This window comes from Mixophyes fleayi, chromosome 5 (assembly GCF_038048845.1).
Source record: "Mixophyes fleayi isolate aMixFle1 chromosome 5, aMixFle1.hap1, whole genome shotgun sequence".
NCBI classification, from domain to species: domain Eukaryota; kingdom Metazoa; phylum Chordata; class Amphibia; order Anura; family Limnodynastidae; genus Mixophyes; species Mixophyes fleayi.
The window spans coordinates 28,864,208-28,884,759 of record NC_134406.1 but is presented as its reverse complement, the minus strand read 5'-3'; the positions used below and the strand labels follow the sequence as shown (position 1 = coordinate 28,884,759).

The window sequence follows — 20,552 nt, the reverse complement described above, 5'->3', positions numbered from 1 at the left end:
GAAATCATATGTACTTATATATAGGAATGATGTATCTGCTGCAGTCACCCTGAAGATGATCATATGAATAAAAAAAATAATAATGATAGGGTTCAATAAACTCTGATTGCTAGATATTGATGTAGAAGCGTTCTCAGTTCTTTTTACACAATTTGTGGCTCCTTGAGTGTTGTCAGTTTATCATGACAAGCCTTTCCCCTTATATTGTTTATCACATCTCCTTCCTTCCCTTTCCTTAATTTTTTCCAAATTAAGTGGTATCATTTTTGTATTATATTTTTTATGTCATATATTTTGTAATGTCCTTTGTCTAATATATCCAGATATGTGTTGTAATTTGTGTTTGTTGTGCCACACTCAAAAAATCATAAAATAATGTATGCTAATTTAATGTATATAGTGTTTTATTTTAATGCTGCTCTTTAACATGCTATCGGTGAAAACAATGGCCTCATCTGACCATATGTGGTCATCAGTTTTTGAAGGTTATTTAATAAGATTGAGCAAAGATGCAAATCTGCTCTGAAACCAAAGCGACCAACTAGACGTCTGCTTTCATTGTTTCACTTGCAATAAACAGATCAAAGCCAATTTCTGATTGGATACCAGGCTTTCAGTACACATGAGCACATTTGAGCATGTTTGAATTAGCCACACATATGAGGACTATAAAGTATATACATTTTAAAACAGAGATTTCCATTTCACAAGGAATTAAAAGGCAATCTGTATTTTTAATTGTATATATTATATTCATCATCATCAACATTTATTTATATAGCGCCAGCAAATTCTGTAGTGCTTTACAATAATGCAGCCAGTACTATATATAAATGTTAGTTTAGTCCTCGGAAAGTTAATTAGGACTATTTAGAAGCTTTTTGTTGACATCAAAGAAAATGTTTGGAAAAATGATGACTAGAGGCAGTAATGAGGTTTGTACTTTATAATTCAACTGGTCAATTTTATTTTTATAGTTATAATTGATTTTTTTCCTTCATCCTTATTTATTGGCTGTTCCTGTATACGCTGAATATTGAGTTGCTGATATATATGTTAGTTGTTCAATGTACTTTCTAACAGAACCTTTTACATTTGTATAAACAATTTCTACTTAAGAAATATTTAGATTATTTGTTTCATGTATGAATCAATAATGCATTGAACTTGGATACATTTAATCATAACAATGAAACAATAACCTTTTAAATCCTATTAGATTCTCTGCAACCATCCTGAATTGATAGCGTACTGAATTTGGATATATTGGTTATAATATTACTAGCAATTGGAGTAAATTGTCTTTGTCCATTAATCACATCTATATGTGATCAATACAATTGATAAATGTATTGTCATTGGGGACCATTTCTATTACTTCTATTATTTATATGTTATATTAAAGAGTTAACTCTTATAAATCATCTTTATTTTGCTTATTTATTTTACTATTCTCAAGTATGGATTTTCTTATGCGTGTAATACAGCTTTCTTATTTTCTTTCTAAATAAACAGCAAAAATTCATTTACTTATAGTTATTTATTAAAGTATGCAAAATATTATTATATTGTATCTTTAAAAATATATACTTTTGGCTTCCAAAAATTATAACCACTTTATGACCACATTTAATCGTTAATTGTTATATTGAGGATACATTTATTGATATATTTATGTTTTGCCATTAAATTGCATCATTTTGCCTCTGTGTGCTTTTTATATATTGATCTATAAACATGTTTTTGTAGTCAATACATTTCTCTGCTCACAGATGTGCTTTTTTACCAGTATCATTTTAAGAATATCTTTTTCAGCAAAATGTTGTAAATGTCAGTTTTTTTCTCTGTACAGTTTATAATGTGTTAAATTAAATTTCAAATAAACTAGGTAAATGAGAAGAGATGATAACATTTAATATATGCAATACTGTCCATTTTATTTTAATGTCCCTTTAGTCAGTTAATAATGCAAATAATTATTCTACAATTCCATCTATCTCTAAAGTAAATTAACTGATAATTATCAAGACTGAGTTAATGATTTCATAGATATTCCTTGTAATAAATTCTATTCCTAGGACTTTGACCTTATGTTGAAGTTACGTTAACAAAACTAATCAAAATAGTGTCAGGTCATACAATTGCAACAGCTAGATGCAATAAATATCTAACATATACAGTACATTTTAATTAACTAGAATAGTATTGTAAGTTATAAATATTGTTTTAATACTGTTAATTTTGTTGGCTTGACTTGAGATGCTTGGTAGTTAGTTAGTTAGTTAATTATTTAGTTAGTAATAAGGCTAAAAAATACATAGACCTGTTATTGAATCACTATCAGTACTTTTTTTAAATGGTAGATTTCAATAACTCTATTCTTACTTTCAGTTGCCATTTTCCTAGATTGAAGAGCAAGGCTCTGTTCTTGGCCCATTACTTCTCTCTTTTTGCACCTCCTCTCTTGGTCAACTCAGTTGCTCCTTGGACCTCCAATATTACCTTTATGCCAATCGCACTCAAATCTACCTTTCCTCCCATGACCTCTCTCCTTCTCTCCTCTAGTGTGTGCCCGACTGCCTCTCTGCTATCTTCACCTGGATGGCTGGATGCTACCTCAAGCTCAACACATCCAAAACTAAGCTGATCATCTTTCCACCACCTAGAGTCATATCCCCTCCTCTGATCTCCCTTTAAGGTTAGTGGTGTCGCCTTTTCCCTTGTTCCCACGCATGCTGCCTGCAGGTCATCATTGACTGCGCCCTCAGTTTCACTCCCATCTAGTCCTGTGCCCTTTCCTGTTTACTGCACCTTCACAACATTGCCAAGATTCACCGATTCCTCCAAGACTATCATCCATGCTCTTGTCATCTCCCACCTTGATTATTGCAATCTCCTACTTTCTGACTTGCCTGACAAATGTCTGTCCCCCCAGAAATTTGAGCTGAATGTGGCATCGCAACTAATCTTCCTCTCCCAACATTCCACTTCCGCTATGCCTCTCTGTAAAACCCCTGCCTGCCCCACCCAATCAGACTCACATTCAACATCAAATCTTTCAAACTTTCGCTCAAAACTCACCTTTTCCTACATGCTTACCAATTCCTAAGACAATTCCCTCCTCACGGTTCTCCTGCCTCTTTAACACCATCTCTATTGTCTCTGTTTACTACCCCAATCCTCTTAATGTTAACTCTCACAAGTTTCTTCTCTTTACCTCCTATGTGTTCATCCTCTTTGTAATGTTTCCTTTGTTCTAGCTGTGCCTTTTTATGTCGTTGCTTACTCAATATAATCTTGTATTTATTTTTACTGATTCCATTGATTCTCTTGTCCCATACTTATCTGTATCTTTATTCTGTTTATTTTGTGAGGACTGTACAGTGTCATTTTGCACAATTCCACAAAGAAGTTTGAATCAGTTTTCCACAAAGAAGACTGAATCAGTTGGGAAATTGTTCTTGAAGATCCTGTTTTAAGGTCTGTACTTCCTTCATGCCCAGTAGTCTTTTATAAGAAGGCCCCAACCTTAAATCTGTTTGGTTCTGAGTTTGGTTAAACAAAAATTTCCCCATTTGGTAGTACTAATTTAAGTTAATTACAAAGCTCCACTGAGAAGGACTGTTGCTGATGTCCCTATTCTACAACTTGTAAATTTATGGATAGACAGTTTAAAACATTCCAACCTTTTATTCCTTCCACAGGTAAAATATATACTGTTAGATGTTATAGTAATGCAGAGGAGGAATTGATAGAAATCAATGCTATTTCACTGAAAGCTTGAATGGAATATGCTAACAGGGTTCATTAGAAATAGCCAGGGGTTGTTTTATGCATGTTATAGTAAAAAAAGAAATTTGATATTTTCACTGTTATTGCTGCTTATAAAATTTGACAATTAATCTATAGTAAACATATATTATCAATAGAAAATATGTTATATGAACAAAATTATTTGCCCACACCTGTTAATTATTGAATTGAGGTGTTTCAATCAGACCCATTGCCAGAGGTGTATAAAATCAAACACCTTTGTGGCAACAGGTTGGGCTAGGCCCTTTTCTTTTCTAACATGACTGTGCCCCAGTGCACAAAGCAAGGTCTACAAAGACATGGTTTGATGAGTTCTGTGTGGAAGAACTTGACTTGCCCGCACAGAGTCCTGCCCTCAACCCCATCAAACACCTGTGGGATAAACTGGAACGGAGATTGCGGGCCAGAACCTTCTCGTCCAACATCAGTGTCTGACCTCATAAATGCTCTACAGAATGAATGAGTGCAAATTCCCACAGAAACACTCTAACATCTTGTGGAAAGCCTTCCATGAAGAGTGGAAGCTGTTATCGCTGCAAAAGGGATCCAACTCCATATTAAAGTATGTGTATTTTAATACAATATCATTACAGTCTCTGTTGGTGTAATGGTCAAGAGTCCGAATACTTTGGTCCATATTGTGTGTGTTCTGCACCTTACCTGTATTATTCTTTTTGTGGTCAAAAAGTGCAGTTGTTTTTGCCAAACCGTTGGTTCGAATCCACCCTTCATATGTCATGCCACAGAAGTCTGTCTCAAAATCACATCTTTCATAAAGGGAGCCTATTTAGAAACAAGGAAAGAATAAATTATTTAGTAGAAAAAAAAATGGTATTTACATAACACTAAGGAACTTTTTACACAATTAAGCATAATTGCGTAGATTATTGTTTGTTTTTATAATAAGCCATTAAAATGTACAATAATTATGCCAATTTTGCTTTTTGTTTTTAGGAGAAAAGTAGAGGTATCTGCTTGTTATCTACTGGCTGACATGGTGCATTGTTTTTTCATTAGAAAATTTGGAAGACATCAAAATGTATTTAAGCAGATGCACTGAAGGCCTTGCAGAAAAAACTGACACAGTTGGCAACAACAGATGTTATAACCAGTTAAAAGAAGGAAACCTGCGTTCACAGAGGTCTGTTGGTGAAACTTCCAAATTTACATGCCTACAGTACCAATTATGGCCAGCAAGGATGCTCCAGGTCCACGGAGAATAAGCAGAGCAACCTTATTGGTGTATGCTTCGGCATTAAGAGAACAGTCCAGGGCAGTGGATCCCAAACTTTCTCAGTTCGAGGCACCCTTAGGGTCTTCATAATTTTTTCAAGGCCCTCCTAAGTCAAAATAATTACCAAGTAGTTCCCCACCTTGCTTACCACTGGCCCTGGCAGCGGCAGCCCTGTGAGATCGCCGCGGCACCCCAGGGAGCCAAGGCGCACAGTTTGGGAACCACTGGTCCTGGGAGAGATTCAAACACTGAATAGCACACTAGTTGGGGCAGGTGTGGAGGCAGGGCTGGATTAACCCTAGGGCTAACTGGGCTATAGCCCAGGGGCCTCGGGCATCCAGGGGGCCCTTCAAAGTCCTCAGCAGCATTATTAATCGGTCCGGGGGCGGGGGCCCGATCAATGCTGCTGAGCACTGTCAGTGCAGTCATCCATCGCCGGCGCCACTCAGTAATCTGTTTACTGAGGAGATCTCACGAGAGTTCGTGAACTCTCGCGAGATCTCCTCAGTAATGAGCTTACAGCGCGCCACGGAAGGAGGACTGCACTGACAGGTAAGCGCTTTGGGGGGGGCTCATGGGGGGCGGCGGGGGGCTCACATCGGGGGCCATCATGGGGGAATTGAGGCCCCCTTAGCCTCCATTCCCTTAATCCGGCCCTGTGTGGAGGACATGAACCAAACTGTAAATAAGTATTACAGATATCTGCAGAAATTCCTGGACCACAACACGAGGAAGAACACGAAGGTGTCACAAAGGTTTACGTAAAACATTGCAAACTGCACACAGGAACATGAGAATTCCAACAAGAGTGTCCTTTTTCACAAAGTCATGAGGCATGTGGCTCCTACTTCAGCTACTAACAATTACAGGGACATAATAATTATTTAAATGGTAACACTTATGATGTGATATTGCAATTAGCCATTAATAAAATTACATTTTAAAAAGGCTTTTAAAGAAAGGAGTATCTAATTAATGATCCATCTAATCTCATGACTAGGAGCAGTTTATTTAAAGTAAGTTTAGTTGAAAAAACCGAAGGACACAATTAACAGTAATTTACTCTTTGTGCTATGTACAAAAAATGTCAGGCTGATCAGGTTTATTCATATTGAATCTGAATTATAATTGATAATATTACGTTTTTGTATTAAACAAGTTGAATTCAAATTGTGCAACTATTCAGACCATCAAACTACAGCTAAAGGTGCAAAGGTTCTTAATGGTATGCATGATAATCATGTTCATTTAAATTCAAAATATACTTTTGTTTGTTAATTGCTATCTCCTGAAGAAGAAGCCAAGCCACCCAAAATATAATGCCTCATTCCTCATTCACTCCTGGGAATTTAGTGTATGCCTATGAATAAATAATCTATGTGTAAAAAAATCTAGGATTGTGTGTCGAGATGGAAATAATGTTTATTGAGCATATCACAAGACCTAATCATTAACCACCCTAACTTTATTAACTTTGATTTGCTGCTACATATTAAGCAGAAAACAATCAGTATTATTATACTATATGTCACTCGTTTTAACTCTGAATGTAGAAGAAGCCCTACCTAGCACGGTGGCTTAGTGGTTAGCACTTCTGCTTTATAGCACTGGGGTCATGAGTTTGATTCCCAACCATGGCCTTATCTGTGTGGAGTTTGAATGTTCTCCCCGTGTTTGCGTGGGTTTCCTCCGGGTGCTCTGGTTTCCCCCCACACTCCAAAAACATACTGGTAGGTTAATTGTCTGCTAACAAATTGACCTTAGTTTTGCTCGGTCTGTGTGTGTATGTTATGGGATTTAGATTGTAAGCTCCAATGGGACAGGGACTGATGTGAATGAGTTCTCTATGCAGCACTGTGGAATTATTGGTGCCATATAAATAAATAGATGATGATGATGATGATGGTGAATCCTTCCTGAAATTAATACACTCCTGTTGGAGTTCTTATCATGGCTTTGTGTGCAGTTTGTGCTTATTTAAGTTGTCCATGATATAAGAACCTGTAGATGTTGTTATTTCACTCACTAGCTCTAGAGATGCACAAAATTGTTTCAAAGTAATTCTCTAATCAGTTCATCAGCCAGATTCTAAAATGTGCAATAAATTATCCATATCTAGATAGACAAACAAATTGATTTAAATTTGAGGTGGTTCAACCATGTCGACGCTTAAATGACTTTGTTGTATACTTGTGAACTGTGAATTCAAGCTTTGAACTCAAACCCAGTAATGTTTCTTGTTTGAATTAAAAAATGTTAAAAACACCACATAACTGACCTTTTACACTTGAACTGGCAGAAAAGCCAATATTTTAAAGTGTGTTATTTTAATGTCTGTTAACTGTAAGCAGTGGCTTTGAGTTTAGACTTTAAATTCAGATGAACACCATGTCAGGTTTTTTTAAAATATGTTTGAGTTCATCAAACCAGCTCCAATTTTTTAAGCATCTCTAACTGACACCAGGAAATATTATTGTGCTCCTATTGCAGTTTGAGATGTGCACCGCGTCTCATTGTGTAACTATCCACATGGCTGACATTCTGCTCCAGAAAACCCCCTAGATAAAAGCTTTATAATGATATATTTCTTCAGGAAATTATGGCTAAATAAGGTTTCCATAACCAAGAAGGAACAGAGCTCTGAGAGATCCTGACACAAGTGACAGCAACCACTAGAATGAAATCTAATTGGACTCCCTCACCTGGACTTAGCCATAAACTAGACAAGTATATAATACAAGTTAATCCGTGCATGATACTCATGCATTCTAGTCAAATCAAGCTACTTAAGGTGTTAAAAAGGTTCTTGTCATGCATTTGGGCCATAGCCCAGGCCTCAACCACCAACCGCTCCCCACTATCACCCCCGGCAACCACCAACCACTCCCACTTCTCCTTCAAGAAATATATATATATTTTTTTTAAATCTTTATAAACACTTTTAACAATTAACAAATTAAATGAACAAATTAAAAACATCTTAGTATACCAAATTTCAGCCCTTTCTGAATTTTTTTTTTCCACACACACTAAGAATTTAGTAGGTCAGTGTATAACTCCGCCCAGCAGGTGGCGCTGCAGCTTGGTTTTATTTTTTACACACACAGACAGACTAACACACGCCACTAAGCATTTATATTATAGATATTTCAGACATATTCATACACAGAATCTTGAACGTTTGTTAATTATTATTTATTTTAATTAAAATTAAATGTAAAAGTTCTCATAATCATATCAAGTGTACTTGCTGCTGGTCAGGTGCATTTTAAGTATGTCATACAAGTTGTGGTCTAGGAGAGCTTTAATATTTCACAAACTCAATCATGCACTTGTTGGACTTTGTTAAATAAAAAAAATGTTTTTCATATGCTCTACTTCAATAAATGTTACTTCATTATGTATTAATCTTACAAGTATCAATTCAATTATTAATAGTAAAATTAAGTATTTTTTTTTATATTAAAAGTATAATATTAGTTTTATACTTGGAAATCGCAGTCATATTTACAGAGATAAACATCTAATTAAGTTGGCTGTGTTAAATGTTGAAAATAACTTTAATAGCTTTCTTTTACATTATTTATTTGTATATTTTAGAGGATATGTACATTTATAGAGATTATCTATAAAGTGTACTGCCTCCTGGGGGAGGCATTGTCTTGTAGTTTTGGTTACTGTCTCCCCTTCAGCCCATCCTAAACGCCATGGCAAGACTGATCATTCTCTCTCACTCTTCCAAATCCACCTCACAGCTCTACAAATTCCCACCCTGGCTCCCCATATGTTGCAGAATCCCATTGAAATTACTCACTTACAATGCCTCCAACAACACCACCACTTCATACTTCACAGATCTTACCTTGGAATAATCTCCATTGTGCCCTCTTAGATCTACCTCTGACCTGCGCCTCTCCACCTCTCCTATAACCACTTCTCAGTCTTGCCTACAACATTTTTTCAATGCTGCTGTCCATGTATGGAATTCCCTACCATGCCTGACCAAGGTCTATTCCAGCAACAGGGGAAGGCGTCTGTCCCTGGCACCGGGCAAATGTGCGGGGACGGCGCCTGACAGTTGTAGGTTTTGTAGTAGTAGTAGGTTATGTTGTAGGTTTTGTAGTAATAGTAGGTTATGTAATAGTAGTAGGTTATGCTGTAGATTATGTAGTAATAGAATGTTATACTATAGGTTTTGTGGTAGTAGTGGGCTATGTTGTAGGTTTTGTGGTAGTTGTAGGTAATGTAGTAGTAGTAGGTTATGCTATAGGTTATGTCGTAGTAGAAGGCTATATTTTAGGTTTTGTGTTAGTAGTAGGTTATGCTGTAGGTTATATAGTAGTAGTTTATGCTGTACATTATGTAGTAGTAGAAGGTTATGCTGTAGGTTATGTAGTAGTAGAAGGTTATACTATAGGTTATGTAGTAGTTGTAGTTTATGCTGTAAATTATGTAGTAGTATTGGTAGTAGGTTATGCTGTAGGCTTTGTAGTAGTAGTACTTTAGTAGTAGGACCTGATTAATTAAGGAATGTAAAGCAAAAGAAAAAAGGAGTAACTTTGTACCTTGGCAAAACCATGTTGCATTGGAGGGGAAGTAAATTTAAAATGTGGAAACAGATTTATAGTTGGGTATGGCATGTCCTAGAACAACATTAAATTTCGGTGTGAAAATAAAGCTATCAAGTATTTGTGTGCTAGATGAAAAAACAGCCAGTATTTTCCTTATGCGCAAAATAATACAGTAATTTGCACCCCTTGCATTGTACCATTGTTTGTCCAAGAGAAAATGTACTCCTTTTTTATCTTACTTTGCTTAATGAATCAGAGCCGTAGTGTTTAGTAGTGTCATATAATACTTCATGGATGATATTCCACATTCGATCAAGTACTAAGTTGGAGTCTTACCTTACTCTCATATGGAGGTGCATTTGATACCACAGCTTTGCTGAATGAATATAACAGGTATATAGGAATACAGCAGGAGCGTTACATCATTACTCCCACTGTGCTGTTGTTATACATGGCTTACAATACCTAACGCTAAGTCTGTGGCGTCTTATTAGTCATTATTCCCCCCCCCCATCACATTAAGACACTGCCCCTGTCACATGCGGCTCTGTCCTGAAGAAGATCATGCTCATATCCTGAAATAATCTGTGCTGTCATGAACATTCTAATGATCTAATTGGCTACAGATTGTTCAAGCCACACCAACTTCAAAACTAGAAAAACCTGGATAAGCAGGAGATGAAAAATGACAACATAAAGGTGGTCTGAACCTAGTCAAAAACATCTTAAAAAATGTTGGTAAACTCTTATTTGTCTTTGTTGTACAGTCTAAAGAGTGTAAGGCTCATTAGACAAATCTTTGGACTAATCTCAGATATATTTATACATATTAATTAGGTCACATGTATGGTCCTTTTTCCAACGTAAACAATCCAATTTATCCAATCTTTCTTTATAATGTAAACTCTCCATTCCTTTATTTAATAAGAACCCCAGCATCTGAACACTGTCAAGTTCTCCTATGGCCTTCTTTTAAACAGGTAAACTGTACCCCCATATTAGAGTTTGTTGTCTGTCTAATGACTTATACGGTATAGTGGAAAAAACTATATTTGTCCCATGTGCATCTATGTCACTCTTTATGAATCCCAAGATTGTATATACTTTTGCAGCAGCTATCTGGCATTTAGGGCTGCAATTCTGTTTACTGTCTACTAGTATTCTTAAATCCTTTCTTTATTTCAGATTTCCCCAATTATTTCCCATGTAATGTCTAAATCATACTTGCCTACTCTCCCGGGATTTCCAGGAGGCTCCGAAATTTTGGGGAGTCCTCCCAGACTACTGGAAGAGTAGGCACTCTCCTGGACACTTGTGGAAGCAAAGCTTAATGATGTGATCGGGCCGTTAAGCCTCGCCCCCCATTCACTGCGTAAAATCAAACCCCTCCCCACACACACAAGTCACATGACCTGTCCTCCGGGATCTCCCAAAGGACAGGTTTTAAAACTTGGCAAGTATGGTCTAAATAGGATAGCAGTTACCATGGCCTATGACCATATATATTACACTGCAAAGCTTTCCAATGTTTCTAAATCCTCTTGTAGAGAGATACTATCCTCTTCTACGTAATAACTCTATATAAAGCAATGTCCAAATTATGGAATTTTTACTTTACGTCATCTATAAGGCCATTAATACAAATATTGAACAGAATAGCGTAGGTAGTGGGTATATTTAATTTCCTTGTATTATTTTCTCTATGTAACTATTCTGGGGATATTCTGAGTTTTTCTTGCATACAGTTTATAGGTCCTTTAGACTATATATTTATTTTGCAAGGACGATGAACCCTTAAGGAGATTAGGTTTGAGCAGCCCTTTCCTTTGATTTTGCATTTGTTAAGCGTGCCCTAGAGATATGGAAAAATAAAAGGCATAGTATAGTATGATGTGTTCTCCGATATGTCACAGAAATGTCAACTTTAGCATTTTCATAAACCTTTTCAGATTTATTTTCATATAGATATATGATTATAGAGAGATGTATCAGAAACCGCTTTCATTTACTGTGTTTTGACAGAGTTGCATTTTTATGCTTTTGAATTGCGCATATGTTGAACGAGGATAGAAAGGTAAAATGATATAAAATGCATGAAGCAAATTAGGAAAATGGTTATTTTATGTTTTGTTACCAAATGATATATATTTATATATACCAATAAAAAAATAACAATTGGGGGTGAAATTTAGTGCAGTTTGGCTTAAACACCAGTTTCTCAGCAATTTTCTTGTGGTTCTCAAACCGCTAGATTTACTAAGGGCCAAAGACCTCTCGTTTTCAAACCACCATTGCAGGCGCCGTTGTCCTGATTTTTTAAAATCATTTAAAAAATATAAACTGCAAAAATTATCAAGCTCCAGCCCATTGGAAAATCACACAAAAAAAGAGATGTTTGTGAGAGCCCTGTGTTAGGGAAAGAAAATAAAGGAACATGTTAAAACCCTGCCTCCATTTCTGTAAAGACCCGTGCTACTCAGGATCAGGCGCAGCACTCTAAGTAAGGTCTCTCTCTGAGAGCGGTCTCTCAACTCTCATGAATGAGAGATCACTCCTGATTGGTTGCCCATCTTTTAAGTAGGTGAACTCCTCCGGAGCAGTTTGGTTTATCTCTATCAGATTACATCAGATCAAGAATAGAAGATTGTAGGTAAGTATTTAGTAATAACTACACTGCACTACAGAAAATATTAGGGGGACAATAATATTGCGGGGATTATTTGGAGACTACATGGACCTGGCAGAAATCATAGGTAGGTAAGACATTTAATGGTAAGATAGTGTTTTGGGTGGAGTTCCGTAGGCATCTCTTAAAGTGTACCTGTAACTCATAGTAAAGGCAACATTTTGTGGGCTGACCCATCATACATGAGGTTAAATTATGAATGCATTTGTTACCACTGAGGCACTTTATGAATAACTATTCATGAGGCCCTTGCTTCTAATTGATTGACTACTGTGACGAGAGCAGGGTGCTGAGCATAGTGAGAATAGAGGTTATGCCCACTTGACATGTCCTCTCATTCATATTATATTTTTGACCTCTATTAATATGGATAGTGACTGATGTCTAATGACTTCTTGGGAGTTTGTCCACTAGCGGTTGGAAGTGCCTATCAGCTAGGAAGGGATTGTCTAAAAGGCTCCTTGTGTGTTGAACTTTCTGGCTACTGTTAGTTTTCTTGTATTCCTGTGTGATTTTGTGAATAGAGATATATATTTTTTTTTATATAAATTAAAGGTGCTTTTGCATCTTTCCAGTTGTCTTTTCTTAAATGATTCCAAAGGTACAGAGGTACCGGGTACCCTCAGGCAACACATAAGACAGCCTCAAGTTGATCAGCTAGTGCTGAGTGGGCAAAGGAGGTTACACATAATCCCAAAACATATGGAACACTAAAACCTTGTACACACTGGAGTCTATAACAATTACTAGCATATTTAACGCTAGTGAAGAACATTTACTTGGGTCTGACACTAGAAATCATTGTTTGTAGTTTTGTCATACTCCCAGTCACTGGTACTTGCATTTTCTTGCATTTGCGGAGTTCTATTTGCATTCCATCTTCAATTTTCTGTTTTTTATGTTGATTTTCTTGAACATATTCAAACGCAAGTAATAAAGTAAAATATGCTTACAAATCAAAGTTACACATAATTTCCATTTAATCAATCATATCATTAATAATTGCTTTAGTTAATTAATTTTCTTTCTCCCTATTCACTTTGCTCCACCACCCCCTCTGCCGTCTCTCGACCTCTGCATTTCTAATTCTTTACCTTACTCCCTTCCCTCTGTATCCTCCATTTTTCTCACTTGCTACTTAAAATAAACCTTTGTTATATATATATATATATATGGCATAGGTACAACAGAATGAAGGCGCAATGGTGATGTTAACAGATATTACTGAACAAGGTGGGTAAGTAAATAAGCATGTGGATTCAGTACAAATCTCTGGGTTGGTATTCAACAAGATATACAATTCATCCAGTCTTAATCCAAATGTAAGACAGAGTAACCAGTCATATCAAAACATGAATGTGCAGGATTCCACTCTAAAAACAGGGTGGAGTAGAAAAGTTCATGTGCAACTCGTACACACTTGCTAGGCTGCTGTATCACAGCTACAATTCATTGTCATCAGAGGACAGAAATGTGCAAAAGGTGTGTGAAAATTCAGTTCATCAGATAATACAAATCAATAGTTAAAGGCGTACCAGAGAGTAATATAAAACCAGCTTATCTGTAACAGGGTCTACAGGGGGGGATCCCAGCTCCACCTAGTAGATCAGGAACGGACAAACAGGAACCACGAGCGATATTTCTTAGATACGGCAGACGTTCCGAGTGTATACACTGCTCTCAGACTCCAATCAACCAGATAAATAGAGATAAAAGAGCTATATAGTGTAGTAATTTATGTATACCAGATAGATATAAAAAACCCAATAATTGGGAGCGTACCAGAAAATAGTATAAAACTGGCTTATCTGTATCAGGGTCTCCAAGGGGGAATCTCAGCTCCACCTAATAAGTCAGGAACGGACAATACGGCGACCGCAATAGACGATATTTCTTAACCACGGACCGACGTCTCAATGGAAGTACCGCTCTCAAACAAAGAGGTACCCCAGAAGCCTCCAAATAGCAATCCAATGTCAGCACTCCCCCTCAGCTACTGACACCAACATGCCTCTCAGACAAATACCTATATATATATATATTGTTACTACAATATTGTATTAAACTAATAAAGAACTTTTGTTGCAATTTATTAACATCTACCTAACATCTTAGTTGCAAATTTTAGAGTTACGTCTTCATTTCCAACTTTCAAAACCACTTTTGCAGCTGACTGTAACCAGGGCTGTAATGTCTTCTAAAGTGGTGCTTCAGTTTTGTCGCCCACTCTTACATTTTTTCTGTTCTTTTGTTTCTCTGCTTTTCCTTCCTATCTATCCCTGATCCCACATGGCTTCTTAGTGCAGGGAGACAGTATTGAGGCATTATGACCATTGCTAACAGTTAATTGAAAAGAAAGGGTAAAATTTCCCATAGCAACCATAAATGGCCCCCATTCAATCTCTCTTCAGCATTTAATTATCTGTACAAACTGGGACAGGGTTAGAGGTGTTGACACACTTCACAATCTATATTCTGAATTGTTGTAGTCAGCATACTGGTTGAAGTCTTGACAGTGTAATTTTAAATCCTACATCAGAATTTTGTGCATAATATATTATGTTGTTTCCATTAAGTCTAACATTATTAATGCTGATTTTGTAAGTCCCGATCAGCATGCCAATTTATATGTACACACGTTTTACACGATTTACCTTCAGATCTGTGCTCTTCATCTGTCATAACCACCGGATGAAAAGATTGTGACTCTGCACACTCTATAGAGATCTATGGACACTGCCGGTAGTGAGTGCATACACACTGCAGGATTGGAACGACATTGTTCCACCATTGAACAAGATTTTTAGTCCGGTTTAAAAATCAAATGAAACGATACGATGCACTTTTGGAACGAAATTGTTCATCATTGTAGCATACACACTGATGCGATATCGGGCCAAACAGTCGTTTATAGTTTCATTGGCCCTATAATCAGCTGAAAACACTGTAGTGTGTACCCAGCCATGGAGTGACATTGTGGTCATCACCTGACCACAATATCCTCCAGTCCCAAGTGTTATCTTGTAGATCATGATCAGATGTTGATCTGGACCAGCATATGTTTAGGACACATATAAACCACAATTTTTAGCTAATTTGGTACAAAATTAATAAGTCACACCTTCTCCAACAGACAGGAAAAATTCAATTAGAATTACTTTTGTCACACATTCTTGATAATAATCAAGGTTGAGGTAGGTCTATATTCTTCTTGTTGAGTGACAAATGAACAGGACAACCTCTAGATTTATCCTCTATAGTATATATAAATGTATTAGCATAACCATTTTAGTGAAGAAAGCTCAAAGAGAACCAAAGAACATTCACTCCATTATTCTTCATTTGAATGATGTTCTATTATTTCAGAAATGTCCTTTCCCAACAAATCCATATTTCAAAGTTCCATCGCTTTATTAATTTGGGCTTTTTTTTTTTAAAGGTATTCGTCTTGTAATTTTACGGGAAATTGATTTAAGAAGTTTGACCTCCCAAGGCTAACAGATCATATTTGGAACCATAACTTCTTTAGTCCTGTCGCAGATTAAGTGTATTAAGTCATCTTTATCATAATGAGGTTCCATAATATAACTGCTTGAACTGTGATTCCTGTTTCCATATTTTTTCTCCTTAAATATAGCTATTAGACAGGAGAAGAGTTTGAAGTCCAAAATCGTTGACTTGCAGATGGGCAATGATTCATGGTTAGGTACATTTTTCATCCAAGCCTTGATCATTACTGGAAACAATTCATTTATACTCACATCTAGTATAATATTAATGCAAGTTTATTTTCAACATGACCTATTCAAAACTGACTTTGCCAACTGTTGTCAACCTTTTTACTGCATTATTCATTGTAATATGATTTAATTAAGAATGCATGACACAGCTCTATCAAATGATGAATAAGTCCTACAGTCTCCCAAAAAAGTGCATTAATAACGCTTTAAGTGATCTTATACACACTAGACCAGGGGAGGGCTGGCAAATTTTAGCCTGGGGGGCAAGACTTGATTCAGTAGCCTATTAGGGACATTTTAAAGGAAAACAATGTAGGTGGCCCAGTATAAGTCCCGGCCCGGGTGACAGATGCTTCCCTGCCCCCCAGCCCAGTCTGCCCCTGCACTATGCTGTAAACAAAAAAACAAACTTATTAGGAATATATATTTAAGGGTAAACACTGGTATTGGAACTTTAGAGTAAAGAGTCAATTGAAGGCAAAATAATCACATCCCAAGGCACAAGAATTCAAGAAAACTGCTTATTCTTCCTATGCTCGAAATGGGCAAAATGTAATATCTATAAGCTTAACATCTGGTGGTGCCACACCACAGCCTGCCATTTCTAAACCTCCCAACAGAGAAGGGCAGATTGTGCCCCTCATCACTGGCCAATCACAGCCTGTCTGTTCATTGCTGTGTCCAGGAACTGAACTAAGTCTTTTCTAGTCCAATCACTGGATCCCAGGTTCCAATTTTTCAAACAGAGTTTTAAATCTGAACATTGAATAAACTAGATGTGCAGGGCATGTGACATCACCGTGGATACTGGACATGAAGGTAGACACGGGTAGTTACATGTGACATCTGAATCATTTTTCCTACGTCAGATATTATTAATGGATCCAAAAAGTAATTTGCTTATTTGTTACAATTGATTACAGTTTGCATTGAATCTACGGTATTAGACTTGTCAAAGTCTTCATTTGTTTTTGTCACTACAGCTGTATCAGACTTTGCATAAAGTACATGTCTTTGGCACCCTGAAACTCTGTAGAATTAATAATAATATTTTGGGTAATTTTCTGGGAACTATGGGGTGCATTAAGGAAAATTATCCTTAAAATGTTTAACAATAATTTAACTTGCGTACAATCATATATACTAGTTGGCTTATAAGAAACTCCAATCAGCAATTTACTGGTGTTTTTTCCTTGTTTATCTACCCATACGGACTTTGTCATTGTCATAATATTCACAGATATCTTAGTACTGGGCTGGCCTTTAACAGCTTTTAACATATAGGCAAATCCATATCTCTTTCCTATGCTTCCTAAACATGCTATATTTTATTTATTTATACATTAACAGCCTCTTCTGGACTCCCTCATTTTTCTTAACTAATCCTTATTCCTTAAATCTCGTTTGTCTTCTAATCATCTTCTTCCCCAGCACACCTGCACCTCTCCCATTGAGGTACAGCTGTCCCTACTGTCAAGTTTGTAGCTTAGAGAAAAATCAGCACAGCTATCCAAAAACTCAAAACCGTTCTACCTACTCCAACTTTTCAACCACTTTTTGCATCACTGAGCACCAACTACATTTTTAGCACAATTAGTCTTTCAGACAATACTACACTGGATGTCCTTGCTTAAAGTTTACAACCGAATTCCTTTAAATACATGTTGAAGGCCAACCACCTACCTCTAACTGTGTCTTTGGCACTGGTGTGTACCTTGACTACTGGGTCTTCCTCAGCCCTTTCCAACAATCTATTGACGAGGTCCAAAATGTGGGGAACAGCAAACTGATATGCACAGTCTTGGTGACTATCATCGTCATCAACTATTTATATAGCACCACTAATTCTGCAGCTCTGTACAAAGAACTCACATCAGTCCCCATTGGAGCTGACAGCCTATATTTTCTAATATACACACAGACAGAGAGAGACTAAGGTCAATTTGATAGCAGCCAATTAACCTACTAGCATGTTTTTGGAGTGTGGGAGGAAACAACATTATGGGCCCCCGGGCAAAGCAGTGCAGCGGGGCCCCTACCTCTATATATGTGTATCATATATAGCTATATAGATATATATATTTATATATATATATATAGATAGATATATATATATATATATATATATATAGATATATAGATAGATATATATATATATATATATAGAGAGAGAGAGAGAGAGAGAGATATAGATAGATATAGATATATTTGCAGGATTATTTATTTTACTTAAGAGCCCGGTCTATGGGGCCCCCTTGCCTGTGGGGCCCCCGGGCACCTGCCCATCGTGCCCAATGGAAAAGATGGCCCTGAACCGGAGCACCCGGAGGAATCCCACACAAACACTGGGAGAACATACAAACCACTCACAGATAAGGCCATGGTTGGGAATCTAACTCATGACCCCAGTGCTGTGAGACAGAAGTGCTAACCACTGAGCCACTGCACATCTCATACAAATTAAATCTTTTGCCATCAGCACATGCCAGGCTTTTAATATACTCCCGTTCCAATGTTTACTGGAGCAGTTATTCCAATATTTGCATCTTGATGATACTCCTGAGCTGACATATACCAATTTCAGCCAATTAGGTATGATTATTAGGGTGTGTCAGATCAGACTAGTTTCTGTGCCCACAGCTTCCGACCACTACACCTTCTTCTAACTGTGACCCAGGATCTTGTTCACCCATGTCTCCACACCATTTTACACTGACCCCAACCAATTCCTCTGAATGTTGTCAATGTCCCGCAAGTTACTTATCTAGATCCAGATGAGTAACTCGCTTCCGACTTGTATTTTACCCTCAAGTGTTTGTGCCAAAAGTGAATAATGCCACAAGATATACACTTGGTGGTCTTACTAATCATGGAAGACATAATGTCTGCAATTTACTTAAGTCATATGGGTATCCAGCTCTGCAATATTTGACTGACACTATAGTTCTACTGATTAACTAGAATGAATTAATTTGATACGAGTATAGTACGCACAGCAGTATTGTAATAGTATCAAAAAACTCTGTACAAGTACAAAGTAATATTTTAAAATAGGTTAAAAAAAAAAATAACTAAACATACAAGAAAACATCACAACAAGATTAACAAACATTACACAAGACTTCTCCCGTGCTGCTCCCCACTTAATTCCCTACCATGCTCAATCAGACTTTCCCACAGCCTTCAAATCTTTAGACACTATTTGAAAACCCATCTCTTTTTAGAGGTGACCTTATCCCGATAACACTATTCACACTAATGCACCCTCACAACTATCCCAATCTTCACTGTGAGCTGTTCCTCTTATTTCAGCTGTGCCCTCTCCCACTTAGAATGTTAGCTCTCTAATGAGCGGGGTCCTTCATACCCTTTGTTTTCATGTCTGCGTTTATTTTGTCTACCTTATATGTCTTTGTTTTATGTATGTACTGTTTTCCCTACTGTACGGTGCTGCAGAGCACTGTGGCGCCTTACAAATCTACGATAATAATAATAAATACAACCTTTAACAGAAAATTGCCAGAAAGAAAACACTTATATACCTTTCTTTCCTAATACCTTGCATTGAACAGTGCACTTATTACAACAATTGCACTTTTCAGACAGTTGCCAGGAAACAGAAGAAACCTTGCACAGCTCAGAAACCTTGCTCCTTTTGCGCTTAAGATCTAGCCTCTTGAAGGGATAAAGCTAATGTTTATTGAAGGTTTACTTATCTATCTTGTACAAAGGATTGTCTGCATAAAAATATTTTATTCTTTCAGTTCTACTAACAGTTAATCCTACATGAAAGAAAATCTCTATATATTGCTATAGCTTTCTTCCGTCAATGACTAATAGCATTTCACTATTTTACAAAACAATAGCTCGGGCATATCCGCTAAGTGAAATGAGCAAGAGATGCCACAATGAGAGACCTGAATGCTGGTCATTACTTGCATAAACAATGGATATGGAGGTGTTCAAATTTAATTTCTTTTTATACATGCTAAATGTGAATTTTGCTTTTATTAAGACATTATTTTTTCTTGGGTATCTGATTGCATTACCCTAGTTGTACCCAACATAGTAATGTATTAAAATGTGTTTTTACTACATTTTAGGATGTGTGCAAATCTGGTAATGTCATTTCTGGGAATTTAGTGTATGCCTATGAATAAATAATCTATGTGTAAAAAATCTAGGATTTTGTGTCGAGATGGAAATAATGTTTATTGAGCCTATCACAAGACCTAATCATTAAACGCCCTAACTTTATTAACTTTGATTTACTGCTACATATTAAGCAGAAAACAATCAGTATTATTATACTATATGTCACTCGTTTTAACTCTGAATGTAGAAGAAGCCCTACCTAGCACGGTGGCTTAGTGGTTAGCACTTCTACCTCACAGTACTGGGGTCATGAGTTCAATTTCCAACCATGGCCTTATCTGTGTGGAGTTTGTATGTTCTCCCCATGTTTGCGTGGGTTTCCTCCGGGTGCTCTGGTTTCCTCCCACACTCTA

At 36.8% G+C, this 20,552-nt stretch overlaps 1 protein-coding gene across 1 annotated transcript in view; it reads right to left on the bottom strand.

Moving 5' to 3' along the window:
- Positions 1–20,552, bottom strand: part of MALRD1 (MAM and LDL receptor class A domain containing 1) — a 334,428-nt gene that overhangs the window by 303,734 nt on the left and 10,142 nt on the right. Inside the window, exon 3 of the mRNA XM_075211472.1 lies at positions 4,474–4,596. Within this exon, the coding sequence (XP_075067573.1) occupies positions 4,474–4,596 (123 nt within the window). The remainder of the gene's footprint in view (positions 1–4,473; positions 4,597–20,552) is intronic.